General features: G+C 46.1%; 1 protein-coding gene across 4 annotated transcripts in view; it reads right to left on the minus strand.

The window, feature by feature from the left end:
* Nucleotides 1-900: 900 nt before the first annotated feature.
* NT5DC3 (5'-nucleotidase domain containing 3) overlaps nt 901-19,849 on the minus strand; it is a 70,949-nt gene continuing 52,000 nt past the window's right edge. For 3 of the 4 annotated variants that reach the window (XM_086401062.1, XM_086401064.1, XM_086401063.1), the window contains 3 exons: nt 18,533-18,673; nt 11,025-11,089; nt 901-5,933 (listed from right to left, as the gene is read on the minus strand). In XM_086401062.1, the coding sequence (XP_086257188.1) occupies nt 5,681-5,933; nt 11,025-11,089; nt 18,533-18,673 (459 nt within the window). In that variant the 3' untranslated portion in view covers nt 901-5,680. The remainder of the gene's footprint in view (nt 5,934-11,024; nt 11,090-18,532; nt 18,674-19,849) is intronic. The other variant, XR_015164004.1, reaches the window with a different exon arrangement.

The raw sequence follows: 19,849 nt of genomic DNA on the forward strand, positions 1-19,849 counted from the left end.
GGCTCGGGAGCCCCCTCTGGGAAATGGAGATGGGAAAGGCTGGGATGAGCAGATCTCAGACCCCCCTCCATCACCCTCACGGCCCAAACAACTTTGTTCCAAATCATCAGGGTTTTTGCTGAGCCAAGTCCAAAGTTCAGAAGCCCCTGGAGTCTCAGAAGCTTCCTCACAACTCCAGGAAAGGGCATTTATTCAGGCAGAGGAACGATTTACCACCTCCTCTTGGACAACGTGCCGTGATAGGGCAATGCTGGCTCTCCAGGAACTCGCTCCCCAAGGGGACCGTGGGACGGATTCATTAGTGAGTCCACCAACTCCACCATCAAGGGGACAGAAAGGCACATGATTAAGAGGAAAAACAACGGGCACCCACGAGAGGAGTGAAGGAGATGAAGGTCCTAGCACAATAGAGGTCAAGGATATTAAGTTTAAACACATTCAAACAGTTTAAAAAGGCTCTTCAAAATATAAGTATATCCAAACCCAGCAGTGAACTGACTTCACAACATGCACTCCTCATTCAGTATTAATATTTTCTTCCCTTAAAACACTGCTTCCAATTTTCCATTCTCCCGGTACTTTGCAGACAAACAGGTGGATCGCTGTCTTCTCCTTGTTCTCAAGGAGGGAACTGTCTGTGAGAGACAGAAATTCTAGGTGGGTCACCTGCTGCCACCTAAGGCCAAATTCACACCCATTTTCCTTCTGTGGCTTCACTACATGGTCTTCGAGCTCTGAGAACAGGCAGGTGTGCTCTCCTGAGGGTGGGGAGACCAGGGTGGTAAGGAAGGAACCATCAACCTTTTGCCCCTTTACTCAGGGATATTCTTTTTTGGGTACATTAGAATGTGATATGACTTTTGCCACTAACTGAAGCACACAAAAGCAGATGACTGGGAGTAAACTGGACAATACAATTCAAACTTTTATTTGGCAGTAAGTTTGACATCATGTTAACATAAAATCAGTATTTAGAATAAATAGCAAATTCACATTCAGGATAAATAGCAAGTCTACCTAATTTGCATTTACCATGCCTGAAATTAAACAGGCACCATCTGTCCTTCTACTAAATAATTAGAAAACAGTGTCCTAAGTCAGAGTTCAAGGCTGCAGTGTAGAAAAGTACAGAGCAGTGTTGTGGGTCGGTTCCAGAGAGCAGGCATGAGGTGGGGAGTCTCACACGGGAAGTTTACAGGGAACTGTCCTTGGGATGCACACCTGGGAAAAAGGAAGGGGGGGGTGGGGCAGGAAGGAGCTGATGGGCCTTCAGAGTTGCGCCAGGGAGGGAGTCTGACCACACCCTCATCTGAGGCAGGCCTCTTCAACAGGGGGAAACTCCCAGAGAGGACCTACAGCTGCAGACAGTGAGCCAGCAGCAACCAACCCCCACAGCAGCTGGGGGATAAAGTCCTTCAGGGTAGCCAAGCCCATCACAACGCTACTAACACAATCACAGATGAGCACAACGAGAGGTATATTCAATGAGTGCCAAGCCTGGCCGCTCAGTCACACAACTGAGAATCATGCCATGTGCCGGAAACACAGTATGTTACCACTGGCCACATAAGTGAATATGTCCAGAGAGAAGCTCCTAGGGGAAGTGCGAGCTTGCCTACAGAACTTCTTTCCACTGGCTGCACACAACTGTGTTCTGTGGTTGCTTACCACCCTGCACACTTTCAGCAAAATCATCATCTCATCATGGCCACCCACACAATCTGTTGATGTGGGGGTCAGCAAACCACCGCCCGAGGGCCAAATCCAGCCTGCAGCCTGTCTTCAGAGGCCAGGCTGCCCTGGACCACAGGCAGGCCCAGTCCCAGAGGAGGGGCTGCAGCAAACGGCCTGCAAAGCCGAAGTTTTTCCCGTCCGGTCCTTGCCAGGGAAAGTGTGCTGAGCCTTACATTAGGGAAACTTCTCTCCCTTTTTCTTCCTCCATCCACTAGGGTATTAAAGGTAAGCTAAGCTAAACTTGGGGGCTTCCCTGGTGGCTCAGATGGTAAAGCATCTGCCTACAATGCGGGAGGACCCAGGTTCAATCCCTGGGTTGGGAAGATCCCCTGGAGAAGGAAATGGCAACCCACTCTAGTACTCTTGCCTGGAAAATTCCACGGAGAGAGGAGCCTGGTGGGTTACAGTCCATGGGGTCGCAAAGAGTCGGACACTCTAGTACTCCTGTCTGGAAAATTCCATGGACAGAGGAGCCTGGTGGGCTACAGTCCATGGGATCGCAAAGAGTCAGACATGACTGAGCAACTTTACTTTTCACTTAAGCCAGGCTTGGAGCCTAGCTCCCACATGCTAACGGAGAAAAGAAAGGAAATTAGTACAAAAGGAAATCAGTACTAAGCCAGCACAACACAGGCTCCGTGGTAGTTGAATGGAGCAATCAAGGAACCCTCCCTGCCTCTACCCAGACTGAGTCTGAGAGCATATTCCAGACCAGGGCCCCCAAGTGGGTCTTTGGCAACAGATGAGCATTTGGCAGAGTAGATCCAATTCCAACGTTTAGCACACTCTACCGCTTTAGAGGCCTTTGGGGAGGAAAAGGGGCGGGGGAAGCTATTTAGTTCACCCAAAGCTAAATTAGCTAGCAGGAAAGAGGACTTTGCATTTCTCCTTGGCACTAATTAAGAGAACCAATGCCTTCAAAGCAACTAGGAATTCAGTCATAGATGGGCCTGAATCAGTAACAGGTGGTTTATGTTAGCTGGCAGTAGTGGAGCTGAAGGGAATTTTTAAAAGAAAAAAAAATTTTAAAGACTATGTTAGGAGGAAAGTGGGAGCTCTCCAAACTCCTAAAACATATTAAAAGCCAGGTTTCATCTACTTAAAAAAACGATTCTGGAAAAAACAGTTGTGCAGGTCCCTTCCAGGACAACCGGCTACAGCTATGGTGAGCCTTAGGGGCACAGATAGCCGCCCCTGGACTATGAATTTTTGTTCACATCCTTCTGGGAAAATCAGTCTAACTGATGCTAAAAAGGGAAAATATTTTTCAATGTGCAAGCTAATTTTATTCTGCTCACTTTCCAAACTGATCTTTTAAGTGGTAGAAAATAGACTCCCTTCCCTTGCACCCAAATGCGTTCATCAGCGGGCTCACCAGAGGCTAAACCAGGAGGAACAGAATGCTGTACAGGGTGCTGAATCCCAGCTGAGTCATGACAGTGACAAATTAAAATGAACAAGCACAGACAAAGAGAAGCCCTCAGTCCTTCATACAGAGATGGCCGTCCTGACCCTGACTGTGCGCTGGCCCCAGCGCATGCTCAGTGGGTCCTCCGCAGACAGACTTCAATACCGTCATGTGCCATGGCCTTCAGTTGTTGTTCAGTCGCTCAGTCATGTCTGACTCTTTGCGACCCCATGGACTGCAGCATGCCAGGCTTCCCTATTCTTCACTATATCCTGGAGCTTGCTCAACCTTAATTGGTGATAAGTCATTAAAATTCCTTATTCACACACCTAGAAAATGTATTTCTCGCCCCAGGCTTGGGTCTCCTAACCCAGACATACATGAAAGCAGTAAGAATAGCTGTACTGAGTTGTTGGGTAACAACTTTCTTGAGTAAACAAAACACCCTATCACTGGCACGTAGGATATATCCGGTGAATACCTGATTACAAAGAGTTTTAAAATACCTACTTCCTCAACCAGCTTCTCCAAAGCAGAAACTATCAGCCCAAAGCACCAGCATATCCTCTGAGGACCCCAACACTGAGCAGTTCTGGGCGCCTCCTGCACCCCTGAAATGCCAGTCTCCAATGCACTCTGATGCTTAAAACCCCCAGGCACTAACAAACAGCCAACAAAATGCCTCCTGCAGCCTGAAAAGGGAATGGACACCTGTGTTTATAATAAAGGGAAAAAAGAAGGCCAACTGGGCCTATTAGGTCTAGAGAGTCACCTTCACTATTTTAGTTAAATATAAGAAAAGATCACAGGTATGCCTGGTGGCTCAGTCAGTAAAGAATCCACCTGCCAATGCAGGAGATGTGCATTCGACCCCTGGGTCAGGAAGATCCCCTGGAGAAGGAAATCACAACCCACTCCAGTATTCCTGGTTGGGAAATCCCATGGACAGAGGAGCCTGGTGGGCTACAGTTCATGGGGTTGCCAAGAGTCTACTAAACAACAACAGTCCCATTAAAACACTTCTATAGCGTTAAAAAACTATAGCGTTAAACATTAAAAAACTTCTATAGCATGACTTAGCATAGCATAGCATAGAAGTCACCTAATTTCTGCACTCAGGCAGGTAGCCTGTGGCAGGCCAAGCTCACATTTCCTCAACAGCTGGCTCCACACAAATTCATTAAAAACGCCAAATAAGCGAGCAGTCTCTCCTCAAGCCCCTTTCCTCCACCCCTGCATCCTTCAGGTTTAAGAACAGGTGCCACTTGCCTTGTCCTCAGAAATGGGAACACTCACTCAGTGAGGCTATTTCCAACTCTGTTTCTCTCAACGTCAATGTCCTTGATCCGCTCCCACCTTAAACACAGACACTACAGAAATTCCCAAAACAGACACATAAACATGTCAGGAAAGCGATCTACAGGGAGAAGGTGGGAGACAGCTAAGCAGAGAGGGCCACCTCCCTCGCTCTGGCTGGATTCAAGCCCGTCTCCTCGGCTGATGAATCACTGCCCTCCAACGAGGAGGGTTTCTGGTAACACACAGTTTAACAATATTGCAAAACACCTGGGGGCTGGGGGGTCGCCACACGGCACTAAGTTATGAGGACATTTTTCTTCGTTTCATTTTTCATCCTCCAATGAGCAGGTTCAAGCAACACACGTGTGGTGGTAGTGTCAGGGGTTATAAAGTCCTGGGATACCCACCACAAACGCACTGGTTCCTCTCGCTCGTTGGCATGTAGCAGCCTCATTCTACAGTCTGTTCTGCTGGCAGGACATTAAACCAGAAGCTTTTCTCTCCTTGTCCTCCTTTTCTGAGAGAAAAGAGTGAACCTGCCCACCACTTGGGACACCATGGTCCTTCCCCCCTGTGGGGCAAGACACAGGAAATGGATACTGAGGACAATCAAGGCCAAGGACTTGCAACTTCTCCTGTTCCTTCTCACATAAGACCTCCAGGGAGGCTGAGTCTGCTGTCAAGGGAGGCACCAGTGTGCCAGAGCCCTAGTACCAGATGTGTGGGAACCAGCTGCCGACTGGGCTCCATCTCAGCTGCTGACACCACGGTACACCATCCAAGTGCCCACTAAAGCATCAGCAGTTCACCAGGGATGCACGTCACCGGGTCCAGCACTGTCTGTGCGTGTTCAGCATTTTCCATGCACTTTCCACAGAAGAGTTAAGAAGAGTTTCAAAACATCACCTGCTGGAATACAGAGCAGACATCAAGAAGACTCCCCATCCCAGGAAGTCCGATGCTGGATACAGTACCTTGGGAAACAAGAAGGCTGATCATAGGGTGTCGACAGGAGGCCAGCCGCTGTCCCCTCCCCACGTGCATAGGAGGGCGGGCTCTGCGAGCTGTGAGCTCCCTTCTCCACGAGCTTCGGGGTATCCTCCATAATGTACAAAACAGGTATCACTAAGACTATCTGTATCATTTCCAAAAGGGACGCTCACATCCCCGCAGAGTCTGCCCAGCGTGGGGCCATCACCGGTCCTGGCTTTTGGTGCCCAGGGGTTTGGGGGCCGCCAGCTACTTGGCCTGGGCCTCTTGCAGCAGTGGCAGCCGGGCGGCCGGGGGCCGATCAGACCAGGCGGGCAGCTCGTGCTGCAGTGGGGTCCGCCGGGGGTAGAAGGTGTGGCTGACGTCGTAGTTCAGCAGGCAGCTCAGGGACGCCATGTAGATGTCGGCGAACCGCGACAGGCGCCGCAGGAAGTACGTGGGGTTCTGGTCTGTGCGGAACAAGCTCCCAAACTGGGCATTGAAGAAACCTTTGGTCATTTCCCTGAAGAGGCGAGAGAAGAGCAAAGCAACAGTGTGACTCCCCGAAGGTCTGCTTTTAGTTACTGACATCAGATGACACCAAAATCACTGTTTCACAGAGAAGAGATACACGTAGGACCTTCCCGGCAATCCAGTGGTTAAGAATCCACCTGCAGATGCAGGGTACGTGCCTGTGATCCCTGGTCTGAGAAGATTCCACATGCCGCTGGGCAACTAAGCCCATGTGCCACAACTACTGAGCCCACGCAATGCAACTCCTAGAGCCTGTGCTCTGCAACAAGAGAAGCCACTGCAATGAGAAGCCCGCACACCGCACCTAGAGAAAGCCCGCGCATAGCAACAAAAACCCAGTGCAGCCAAAAACAAATTTATTTAAAGATACATTAAAAAAAGTTATACATATATATCTATATAAATGAATCACTTTACTGTACATCTGAAACTAATACAATGTTAATTACACTCCAATATAAAAGGTAAAAAAAAAGTTACAAAATCCATAAAAATTTTGAATCACTATGTTGTATACCTGAAACTAATATAATATTGTACATCAACTATACATCAATAAAAAAAAATTTTTAATCACTGTTTCATATGCTTCAGTTCAGTCGCTCAGTCGTGTCGGACTCTTGCAACCCCATGGACTGCAGCACGCCAGGCCTCCCTGTCCATCACCAACTCCCGGAATTTACTCAAACACATCAATTGAGTCGGTGATGCCATCCAACCACCTTATGCTTGGTGGTCCCCTTCTCCTCCCACCTTCAATCTTTCCCAGCATCAGGGTCTTTTTAAATGAGTCAGTTCTTCACATCAGGTGGCCAAAGTATTGGAGTTTCAGCTTTAATATCAGTCCTATCAATGAATATTCAGGACTGATTTCCTTTAGGATGGACTGGGTGGATTTCCTTGCAGTCCAAGGGACTCTCAAGAGTCTCTTCCGACACCACAGTTCAAAAGCATCAATCTTTGGTGCTCAGCTTTCTTTATAGTCCAACTCTCACATCTATACACGACTACTGGAAAAACCATAGCTTTGACCAGACAGACTTTTGTTGGCAAGTAATGTCTCTGCTTTTTAATATGCTAACTAGGTTGGTCATAACTTTTCTTCCAAGGAGTAAGCATCTTTTAATTTCATGGCTGCAGTGATTTTGAAGCCCCAAAAAATAAAGTGTGCCACTGTTTCCACTGTTTCCCCATCTATTTTCCATGAAGTGATGGGACCGGATGCCATGATGTTAGGCATGTTTCTGAATATTAGGCTTTAAGCAAACTTTTTCACTCTCTTTCACTTTTATCAAGAGGCTCTTTAGTTCTTTGCTTTCTGCCATAATGGTGGTATCATCTGCATATCTGAGGTTATTGATATTTCTCCTGAAAATCTTGATTCCAGCTTGTGCTTCATCCAACCCAGCATTTCTCATGATGTACTCTGCATATAAGTTAAATAAGCAGGGTGACAGTATACAGCCTTGACGTACTCCTTTTCGTTTTTGGAACCTGTCTGTTGTTTCATGTCCAGTTCTAACTATTGTTTCCGGACCTGCGTACAGATTTCTCAAGAGGCAGGTCAGGTGGTCTGGTATTCCCTTCTCTTTCAGAATTTTCCACAGTTTGTGGTGATCCACACTGTCAAAGGTTTTGGCATAGTCAATAAAGCAGAAATAGATGTTTTTCTGGAACTCATGTGCTTTTTCAATGATCCAACAGATGGTGGCAATTTGATCTGTGGTTCCTCTGCCTTTTCTAAAACCAGCTTGAACATCAGGAAGTTCACGGTTCACGTATTGCTGAAGTCTGGCTTGGAGAATTTTGAGCATTACTTTACTAGCATGTGAGATGAGTGCAATTGTGCAGTAGTTTGAGCATTCTTTGGCATTGCCTTTCTTTGGGACTGGAATGAAAACTGACCTTTTCCAGTCCTGTGGCCACTGCTGAGTTTTCCAAATTTGCTGGCATATTGAGTGCAGCACTTCAACAGCATAATCTTTCAGGATTTAAAACAGCTCAACTGGAATTCCATCACCTCCACTAGCTTTGTTTGTAGTGATGCTTCCTAAGGCCCACTTGACTTTGCATTCCAGGATGTCTGGTTCTGGGTGAGTGATCACACCATCATGATTATCTGGGTTGTGAAGATCTTTTTTGTATAGTTCTTCTGTGTATTCTTGCCACCTCTTCTTAATATCTTCTGCTTCTGTTAGGTCCATACCATTTCTGTCCTTTATCGAGCCCATCTTTGCATGAAATGTTCCCTTGGTATCTCTAATTTTCTTGAAGAGATCTCTAGTCTTTCCCATTCTATTGTTTTCCTCTATTTCTTTGCACTGATCACTGAGGAAGGCTTTCTTATCTCTCCTTGCTATTCTTTGAAACTATGCTCAAATGGGTATATCTTTTCTTTTCTCCTTTGCTTTTAGGTTCTTTTCTTTACACAGCTATTTTAAGGCCTCCTCAGACAGCCATTTTGCCTTTTTGCATTTCTTTTTCTTGGGGATGGTGTTGATCCCTGTCTCCTGTACAATGTCACGAACCTCCATCCATAGTTCATCAGGCACTCTGTCTATCAGTCTAGTCCCTTAAATCTATTTCTCATTTCCACTGTATAATCGTAAGGGATTTGATTTAGGTCATACCTGAATGGTCTAGTGATTTTCCCTACTTTCTTCAATTTAAGTCTGAATTTGGCAATAAGGAGTTCATGATCTGAGCCACAGTCAGCTCCCGGTCTTGTTTTTGCTGACTGTATAGAGCTTCTCCATCTTTGGCTGCAAAGAATATAATCAATCTGATTTTGGTGTTGACCATCTGGTGATGTCCATGTGTAGAGTCTTCTCTTGTGTTGTCGGAAGAGGGTGTTTGCTATGACCAGTGAGTTCTCTTGGCAAAACTCTATTAGCCTTTGCCCTGCTTCATTCTGTACTCCAAGGCCAAATTTGCCTGTTACTCCAGATGTTTCTTGACTTCCTACTTCATATGCATAGGACTCAAATTAGCCTAGAGCAGCCCTGACTTCTAATTGGGAAAACAGTCTGTTCATCCATCAAAATGGTTCTGACCACATTCCCCACTTAGGCCAGTGGAGAGAACACAGCTGAAGGCTCCAGAGGGAAGGTGGGAGCCCCTAAACATGCACACCCCATTTCCCAAACAAAAATGGAAGGTGAAAGAGCCACTTCTGAAGGTCCACAGAAATGGAGAATATTCTCAGAGGCTCCAAACTTCCCTCATCTACAGAACAAGATCAAGGCCCCCTTCTCGTGAGGTTATAGTGAGAACTCCATAAGGTAAGAGAAATAAGAGTGTATCATAAACTTGAAAGTACTTTATATCTAAGAGATTAAGCATTATATTACAGCGATGTAAGCACACCTCTGGCATCTAATACAGAGCTTCAAGCACCTCCTTGAAGCCTGAATTATAAGCATATATGCATCATATGCCCATCACCCTCTCACCCAACATTTCAGACCAATAATCCCATTATAATAACCAATACACTCCCAATAACCAACATGTTGAGAGGGAGGAGGATCAAATCAGTACAGCCGTGGCTTCTGCAGCCCAGAGGAATGGACTCTCCCTGCTTTCCAGGCACACCAGTCCCACCAGACTGCCCACTGCTCAGAGATCAGAACCAGGCAGTGAGTGCTACCTCCAAACCTTAGAGACAGCTGTGCTGCCTGGGAAGGAGGCGTGGGGGGACCACAAGAGCAGAAATGGCCACATCAACACTGCCCACATACACAGCACCCTCTGCTACAGGGAAGCACAACTGTCCACAAGGCCTCCTGAGAATAATTCTCCTTTAAAATCTTTACCATCTAGCCTGAATTAAGTGCCAAATGCTCTGAGCCAAGCCATGGCTCAGATGGTAAAGAATCTCCCTGCAATGCAGGAGACGCAGATTCAATCCCTGGGTCAGGAAGATCCCCTGGAGAAGGGAATGGCTACCCTCTCCAGTATTCTTGCCTGGAGAATTCCAAGGACAGAAGAACCTGGCACACTACAGTCCAAGAGGTCGCAAAGAGTTGGACACGACTGAGCGACTAACACCCTCACTTTCACTTTTCATACACATACACACACATATACTATTCAGTTCAGTTCAGTTCAGTCGCTCAGTCGTGTCTGACTCTACTCAGCCATAAAAAAAAAAAAAAATGAAATAATGTCATCTGCAGCAACATGGGCAGACCTAGACGTTATCACACTAAGTGAAGGAAGTCAGACAGAGAAAGACAAATACCACATATCACTTACATGTGGAATCTAAAAAATAAAACAAATGAACTTATTTACAAAACAGAAACAGATTCACAGACAGAGAAAACAAATTTATGGGTACCAAAGGGAAAAGAAGAGGGGAAGGGATAAATTAGGAGTGTGAGATGAACAGATACACGCTACTATATAAAATACATACACAAAGAGGATTTACTTACTATATAGAACATGCAACTCTATTTGATATCACTGTTCAACATATTCAGTCTTTCCTATAATGGAGAAGAATCTGCAGCTGTACACTTGAAACTAACACAACACTGTAAATCAGCTATAGTTTAATAAAAAGAAAAAACAACTCAAGAATAACTATTCCCTTAAGACAAACACCCATCTGACAGCAGACGGCTTTCTTCATCAATCAGCATCATGATTTGAGTGACTGCACATACCTAACACAGCAGTGTTACAAATGAGCACCAGCACTGTAGGAGCCCCAAGGATTCACTGTGGTTCACAGCCACCTCCAACACTGTCCCACTGGCCACGCTGGGCTGCTGGCTGCCCAAAGAGGGAAGTTAAGTGGGACAGAAGGAGGGATGGATGCGGGGAGGGACAGACAGACAACAAACTCAGGGGTGGGCAGAAGGTGGGAGGGAGCTCGCTGCTGCCTCGAGGAAATGTCACTCATCACTAACGGCAGCTGGCTCATTCTGGATCCTGGGGGTCACAGTCACCCCTGGCAACTAAGTAAGGCTGTTTCGAGTCCCACCTCTGGCTGGCCTTGGGGAAAGCGTGTGGGCTGAGTGCACGGGGCCACAGTGAAGGATTCACTCCGTTCACAACAGGCCACTCTTACCTCATATCCTTCCTCTCCTTCTTCCACTCCTGCAAAACCAGCTGTGATTCCGCATCTCTGTGAACCTGCAGGACACAACCCAATTACTGAGAAGGTTCTGGATACGAATAAACTCATTAGGTAGTGAGAATTTTCTAGCAGGTAGTTCTTCTGGGAGGAATTTTATTCAGATCTAAGAGATAGGGACTTGCATGAAATAATACATTTTCAGACTTCCCAGCTGCTGCCCTTCTTCACCAAACATAGACATAATACAATGACGCAAACAGGGATGCAAGGTCCCTGTTAAACTAGAGATATTAAAAAATTATTAAAGGCTTTGTATGAGCATAATACATATATTATTATGTAGGGCAAAGGCTAATAGAGTTTTTCCAAAAGAACACGCTGGTCATAGCAAATACCCTCTTCCAACAACACAAGAGAAGATTCTACACATGGACATCACCAGATGGTCAACACCAAAATCAGATTGATTATATTCTTTGCAGCCAAAGATGGAGAAGCTCTATACAGTCAGCAAAAACAAGACCGGGAGCTGACTGTGACTCAGATCATGAACACCTTATTGTCAAATTCAGACTTAAATTGAAGAAAGTAGGGAAAACCACTAGACCATTCAGGTATGACTTAAATCCCTTACAGTTATACAGTCAAAGTGAGAAATAAATTTAAGGGACTAGATCTGATAGACAGAGTGCCTGATGAACTATGGACAGAGGTTCGTGACACTGTACAGGAGACAGGGATCAAGACCATCCCCAAGAAAAAGAAATGCAAAAAAGCAAAATGGCTGTCTGGGGAGGCCTTAAAAATAGCTGTGAAAAGAAGGGAAGTGAAAAGCAAAGGAGAAAAGGAAAGATATAAGCATCTGAATCCAGAGTTCCAAAGAATAGCAAGGAGAGATAAGAAAGCCTTCCTCAGCGATCAAAGCAAAGAAATAGAGGAAAACAACAGAATGAGAAGGACTAGAGATCTCGTCGACAAAATTAGAGATACCAAGGGAACATTTCATGCAAAGACGGGCTTGATAAAGGACAGAAATGGTATAGACCTAACAGAAGCATAAGATATTAAGAAGAGGTGGCAAGAATACACAGAAGAACTATACAAAAAAGATCTTCACGACCCAGATAATCACGATGGTGTGATCACTGACCTAGAGCCAGACATCCTGGAATGTGAAGTCAAGTGGGCCTTAGAAAGCATCACTACGAACAAAGCTAGTGGAGGTGATGGAATTCCAGTGAGGCTATTTCAAATCCTGAAAGATTATACTGTGAAAGTGCTGTACTCAATATGCCAGCAAATTTGGAAAACTCAGCAGTGGCCACAGGACTGGAAAAGGTCAGTTTTCATTCCAATCCCAAAGAAGGGCAATGCCAAAGAATGCTCAAACTACCGCACAATTGCACTCATCTCACATGCTAGTAAAGTAACGCACAAAATTCTCTAAGCCAGGCTTCAGCAATACGTGAACCGTGAACTTCCAGATGTTCAAGCTGGTTTTAGAAAAGGCAGAGGAACCAGAGATCAAATTGCCAACATCCACTGGATCATCAAAAAAGCAAGAGAGTTCCAGAAAAACATATATTTCTGCTTTCTTGACTATGCCAAAGCCTTTGACTGTGTGGATCACAATAAACTGTGGAAAATTCTGAAAAAGAAGGGAATACCAGACCACCTGACCTGCCTCTTGAGAAATCTTTATGCAGGTCAAGAAACAACAGTTAGAACTCGACATGGAACAGACTGGTTCCAAATTGGGAAAGGAGTACGTCAAGGCTGTATATTGTCACCCTGCTTATTTAACTTATATGCAGAGTACATCATGAGAAATGCTGGGCTGGAAGAAGCACAAGCTGGAATCAAGATTGCAGGGAAAAATATCAATAACCTCAGATATGCAGATGACACCACCCTTATGCCAGAAAGTGAAGAGGAACTAAAGAGCCTCTTGATGAAAGTGAAAGAGGAGAGTGAAAAATTTGACTTAAAGCTCAACATTCAGAAAACTAAGATTATGGCATCTAGTCCCATCATTTCATGGAAAATAGATGGGGAAACAGTGGAAACAGTGTCAGACTTTATTTCTGGGGGCTCCAAAATCACTGCACATGGTGATTGCAGCCATGAAATTAAAAGATGCTTACTCCTTGGAAGGAAAGTTATAACCAACCTAGTTAGCATATAAAAAGCAGACATTACTTTGCCAACAAAGGTCTGTCTAGTCAAAGCTATGGTTTTTCCAGTGGTCATGTATGGATGTGAGAGTTGGACTGTGAAGAAAGCTGAGTGCTGAAGAATTGATGCTTCTGAACTGTGGTGTTGGAGAAGACTCTTGAGAGTCCCCTGGACTACAAGGAGATCCAACCAGTCCATGCTAAAGGAGATCAGTCCTGGGTATTCATTGGAAGGACTGATGCTGAAGCTGAAACTCCAATACTTTGGCCACCTCATGTGAAGAGTTGACTCATTGAAAAAGACTCTGATGCTGGGAGGGATTGGGGGCAGGAAGAGAAGGGGACGAAAGAGGATGAGATGACTGGATGGCATCACCGACTCGATGGACATGAGTTTGAGTGAACTCCGGGAGTTGGTAATGGACCGGGAGGTCTGGCGTGCTGCCATTCATGGGGTCACAAAGAGTTGGACACGACTGAGTGACTGAACTAGAACTGGAATACATGTATGTCCACATAAAATGTGTGTATTATATGCGTGTCATGTATCCGTTATACATGTGTGTTACACATATAAATATATACCTAATACACACTACCTAACAGACCCATTTATATATATCATAAATATATGTCCTATACACACACACACATAAAACATCAGTGAGTGGAAACAGCAGATGTAACAGTGCATCCACAAATTTCAAGCATGTAAAAACATGTGCATTTGGAAATTAACATGAAATTTTTTCTTTAATTTGTTCAAGGGTAACAGTTATAATTGGCTTAATCTTTTTCCTCAATATTATTTTATTAATACCTTTTAAAGTGTTTAAGAGAAAAAAAACTGTTTTTGTAAAAGGCAAGAAGGCAGAACACCTCAACCAGATGGAAAGTGGAGAATTCTCCAGGTGGACTGAAATGTGAACAAAAGGCAAAAAGAAAATGACAGCTGTATGCACCCTAACATGGAATCTCACAAGTCTCTCTCCAAGCCTCCTAGGGTTAAACCGAACACACGAACCAGAGCCAGAGGTGCACGTGACTGCAGGGGCCAGGCAGGGTTGGGGCAGCCTCAGGACCCAGAGGAAAATGCCAAATGAGCAAACCATCTGCTTTGACATGGGAGCCAAGGCCCTTCTGTTTATCACGTATGCCCAGATCAAGAGCTTGACCAAGTTACCCGCTACGGGCTGCTGCCACTCAAATCAAAACCCTGAGCTTGTAATCTCGATTTCCTGCCTGCCACTGTTGTCTACACCAGCAGGAAGCAGCCACCTCTGAATGACCACTGGATGTGTGTTACTGGAGCACCAGAAGACTGGTCCCTTCTGGGGGTGTCGAGGCAGGTCCTGTGAGTTTGATTTCAATAAGCTCTCATATTTTAAGTCAACAAATCACTCACCATAGAATTGAGGCACTACAAAATGTAAGACTAGATCAAAACTCTGTAGGGTGCCACAGAGAATTTGTTTATACATATATATATAAACATAAATACACATACACACACACGTATGCACACAAACATACCTATACAGATACACATGCATACATATGGATATACATGTATACATATATGCATACATATATACACACAGGTACATATTCAGCACCTCTGTGTGGCAAGCGCTGTGCTAGATACTGAAGATATAAGAGAACGAGATGCGGACCCTGGCAGGGGGCACCCAGGTAAGCAGACCAGGACAAAACAGTGTGACACTGCACAGAATGGGACACCAGTCTTCCTCCCACCTCTGCCCACCTCTCGGCCCACCATCAGGGCCCCTGTGTCCAGTGTGAAGGAGCAGCTTCTCCCTGCGCTTGCAGGAGGAGGATTCTCTGACTAGCGACCAGAAGCAAGATAACCAAAGTGCACTAGTGCTTTCTCCTTTGGGAAGCCAGCGGCCATAGGCCACGTGACTGCGCCTCTCCACTCTCCCCTCAGCAGGGCCCCTACCCGAGGGCGGGCTACACAGACATGAAGAGCCAGGTTGGGTCTCCAAGTCTACGGCACCTTCTCCAGCTCAGCTTTTCCAGAACAGGGCGGGGCCAGGGATGCGGGATCATCTCCAGCAAAGCCCAAGACTGCTGAAGGGACAGGCGAAGGAGGAAGGCCCCAGAGAGCTGAGCCAGGGAGCACCCCCTCGAGCAGGGGGCACCTGAGCTCTGGGTGTGTGCACCGCAGCCCAGCCTCCCCTCACACCCTCCCGCGCAAGGCCCACCCACGCCCACCCACGGCTCCCTCCCACCTGCCCTTTCTTCGTCGTTCACCATCTCTCCCCAGTGATCAACCTCCTCCCTGGAGTCTACCCGTCAGCTTTTAAACATGCTGAAGGCTCTTCCATTAGAAGAAAAAGCAGTTTCTCCTTGAGCCACCCCTTCTCCAGCTTGGATCCTCCTACAAGGCCAAACTTTGTAAGACAGCAATCTTAGGAGTCTGATGCCTACTTTAAAATACTTCAAACACTGGGTTTCCTTAGCTATAATTCACCTTTAAGTGATACCATGCACTCAAGGATGGGGACCTGGCACGGGAAAAGACTAACCAGAAGCCCACACCAGAAGCTGATCCTACAGACACCTCAGCCACCTTCAGCCCCTCTCGTTCATTAGCTCACTCAGCCATTTATGGCTACAATCTATGAAAATATACTGTACAGGCTAGCCCACTCCTGCATGGGCAGAATTATTGCCATCTAGCCAGAAGGCTGATAACCTGTACCAATGGAGACCAAATCCAGCCCACTGCCCACCTTTCTATCATCCCAATGAGCTCAAGAATGGATTTTCCTTTTGAAGTTGTTGAAAAAAATTCAAAAGAAAAATAACTTCATGATGCGTAAAAATGATATGAAATTAAAATTTTAGTGTCCCCCAATAAAATGTCAGGGATACAGCTACAACTGGTTGCTCACATATTGTCCAAGGCTGCTTTCACGCTACCAGCATGGAGCTGAGACCGTACGACCTGCACGACCTCACACAATGGCTAGCTAGCTTGTTGCAGAAGTCTGTCCAACCCGGGCTAACTATGGCTCTAACATGGTTACCTAAAAGACTTAATACCAGCACATCATCCACCAGCATGACCACCATGAACAGTACCACTCAGGAGGGCACTTCAAGGCTAATGAACAAAAATTCTTCTTTATAGCTACTTCCTTAAATCCAAAAATTAAATACTTCCAGTTAATTCATCAGACCCAGCTCCAGGTAACACTTTTGGCTTCCAAAATGAAAAAGGAAAAAAAAAAAATCACACCCAAGTTCAAGGACCAATTTCTCTTCTCAGAAAATAGTGTCCAGATAATGTGCTATGTGCCCATTATCAGAAAAAGAGGAGCTATAGAAACGTCTGACACAGAATCACTGGAATAATGTATAGTTTTCTAGGTGAACGCAGGGATCGGGGGAGAGGAGAAAGGGAACAGAAAGCACAGTGAGAAATGCTGCTCATTCGGGTAATTTTTTAATCATCAATCACCTTCCTCTACATCCTAGAGAATCCACCCAGACAGAAAGCTGGAAAAGGAAACCAAAGTTAAACCATCTACCTGCAGGCTGCATCTGTGTATCTGACCAGCTGCCCGCATCACAGAGAGACCGCACCTAAGGGGAGGGCTCTAGCTATACACGAAAGCTCTAAACCGCCAAGTAAAACAGCACTTCTGTGCACTGCCCCAAAGCAGGGACTCGGGCACCACACAGCCCAGGTTCAAGTCCTTGCTCTGTTGTTTTATGACCTTGGACATGTTACCTAACCTCTCAGACACCCAGTTTCCTCATTCTAAAGTGGAAAATTGTACACAGGACAGCTGGGACGAGTGAGGAGTAATGTTGCAGAGCAAGCGCTCAGCACAATGCCTGGCATCTAGAGAGTAACTATTATTACGTGTGACCTATGCACAGACTTGAAGCTGCATTAACCCAGAATCCATGCCTTTTATTTTTAGACAAACACCTCACAGACAAGCACAGGGAGGGAAACAGAACCAGTCCTCGTCAGAGGCGAGCCAAAGAGCAACACAGCCAAGACGAGCTGGAAGCAAGGCCCAGGGGACGTGCGGGGCCCCATGCCCTGGAAGGTGTGTGCCCTGGAGTGAGGGCCTGGCACTCCCTGCATCCTTGCCTGAGCTCGCTGCCAGCTGGGCCAAGCAAGGCAGTTCCCTGCCCATTTCCAAAGCAGGCTGGCAGGCTGTGGGCACCAGGCCATGGCCAGAGGCTGCAGGTGTGTTAGCCAAGAAAGCAGGCATCCACGCCCCTTATCCTAAGAGTCAGCACTCACGCTGAGACGCTGAGGGCCAGGCCAGCTAAATCAGGTGAGAAAGCAAGGTGTCTCATGAGACTTGGCGGGGCGGGGTGGGGGGGGAAAGGGGGAGGGGGGCAGTCACAGCTGCAACAGAGGGCATAGTCCATGGGCCAGGAAATTACCAAAATGACTTTCCTCACTATCTGCCTAAAACTGGCTATGTAACTCACAGAAAGAAAAAAAAAAAAAACCACCACTGAACTCCAGTGAGCCAGCAAACTGCTTCAAAGTCAGATGGAAGCTGCAGTCAGAGATCTCGATTCTTGCTCTGAGACTCTTCCCAGCAAGCTGTGGTGTCCGGCCTGAAGTGTTCATTCCCTTTCACAGATGGGGAAACTGAGGCCCAGAAAGGAGAAGTCCCACAGCAGGCAAAAGGCAGCAGGAGGACTGGACCCAAACACTAGGCAGAGGTTCTCGAATCCCACTACCCACAGAATATCTCCCAGTGGGGCTTGGGTGGAGAAGTAAGGACTCTGGAATTCCCCACATGGGCCCCACAAAACTTTCTCCAAATGGCTTTGGCAGTCATTTTTAAAATTCTCTTTAGGGAAAGTGGCAAGATTCTTTCAGGGGCAAAATCACCCCAGTGGTTATTCTGCAGGATAGCTTCTGCCTCATACTTTAGGACTACAATTGAACAGAAACATATCTGAAATAACTCTGATCAGTGGACTAACCTCAGGCTTAAAGAAAATAGTAGGGGAGGATTTCCCTGGCGGCCCAGTGGTTAAGAATCCACCTGCCGCTGCAGGGGACACAGGTTCAATCCCTGGTCCAGGAAAATCCCACATGCTGAGGAGGAACTAGGCCCATGTGCCACAGTTATACTGAGCCTGTGCATTCTAGAGCCTGTGCTCCACAACAAGAAAAGCCACCGCAATGAGAAGCCTGTGCACCACAACGAGAGAAATTCCGCACGTAGCAATGAAGACGGAGCAGAGCCAAAAACAAATAAATAATTCTTAAAAAAAAAAGAAAGAAAGAAAAAGTAGAAGAGAAAAAGAATTCCAAACCTGCATCTGCTCCAATAACCCGGTCAGGGTCTGTAGCCAGGCCACAGTTTGAATGTACTGCTCCGTGTTCATGGTTTTGAGCTCGGATCTTAATTCGGGGATAATCGCACCCGTTCGCCAGCCATGCTTCAGGGTCAAGTCCTGATTGCAAAGATCACAAAAAGTCAACAGTCATCACAACAGAATTGAAACCATTTCATTACCTTTCCCAGACACAACAGGCATTCACTGAATTAATTTTAATTGTAATGGTTGGTCATTAACCAAGCTGAACTCAATGAATTACACTTAATTAAAGCCAATTTTGCCCCAGGCTTTGGCCATTCCCCACCCCCCTCCAAAGAAAGTTTCTGTTCCAGAAATAATTGCTTGAGTCACAGCCCCCACAGAAACATAGGATCTTGAATCGTTAACCACGGTCTCTAAAACAACAATTAGGTCAGGGGCAGAAGGAGGGTAAATTGAAATGCTTCTGAAGGTTTTTATTCAATCCACCCACAGAAGGCTGGGGAACATCCATGGCATGCCAGGCCTCCTGGGTTATGAAAAATTTCAGACTTGGAATGATCATTCAGGACCAACCAACATACATGATCGTATCTTCATTCCAAATATTGTACTCCTGTGATATGACAATAAGCCAGAATATCTGATATAAGTTCAGTTCAGTAGCTCAGTCGTGTCCAACTCTTCGCAACCTCATGAATTGCAGCACGCCAGGCCTCCCTGTCCATCACCAACTCCCAAAGTTCACCCAAACTCCTGTCCATCGAGTCGGTGATGCCATCCAGCCATCTCATCCTCTGTCGTCCCCTTCTCCTCCTGCCCCCAATCCCTCCCAGCATCAGAGTCTTTTCCAATGAGTCAACTCTTCGCATGAGGTGGCCAAAGTACTGGAGTTTCAGCTTTAGCATAAGTCCTTCCAAAGAACACCCAGGACTGATCTCCTTTAGAATGGACTGGTTGGATCTCCTTGCAGTCCAAGGGACTCTCAAGAGTCTTCTCCAACACCACAGTTCAAAAGCATCAATTCTTCGGCACTCAGCCTTCTTCACAGTCCAACTCTCACATCCATACATGACTACTGGAAAAACCATAGCCTTGACTAGACAGACCTTTGTTGGCAAAGTAATGTCTCTGCTTTTTAATATGCTGTCTAGGTTGGTCATAACTTTCCTTCCAAGGAGTAAGCGTCTTTTAATTTCATGGCTGCAATCACCATCTGCAGTGATTTTGGAGCCCAAAAAAATAAAGTCAGCCACTGTTTCCATTGTTTCCCCATCTATTTCCCATGAAGTGATGGGACTGGATACCATG

This window comes from Bos grunniens, chromosome 5 (genome assembly GCF_055505025.1).
Source record: "Bos grunniens cultivar Pamir isolate PY7600 chromosome 5, Bosgru_T2T1.0, whole genome shotgun sequence".
NCBI lineage: Eukaryota > Metazoa > Chordata > Mammalia > Artiodactyla > Bovidae > Bos > Bos grunniens.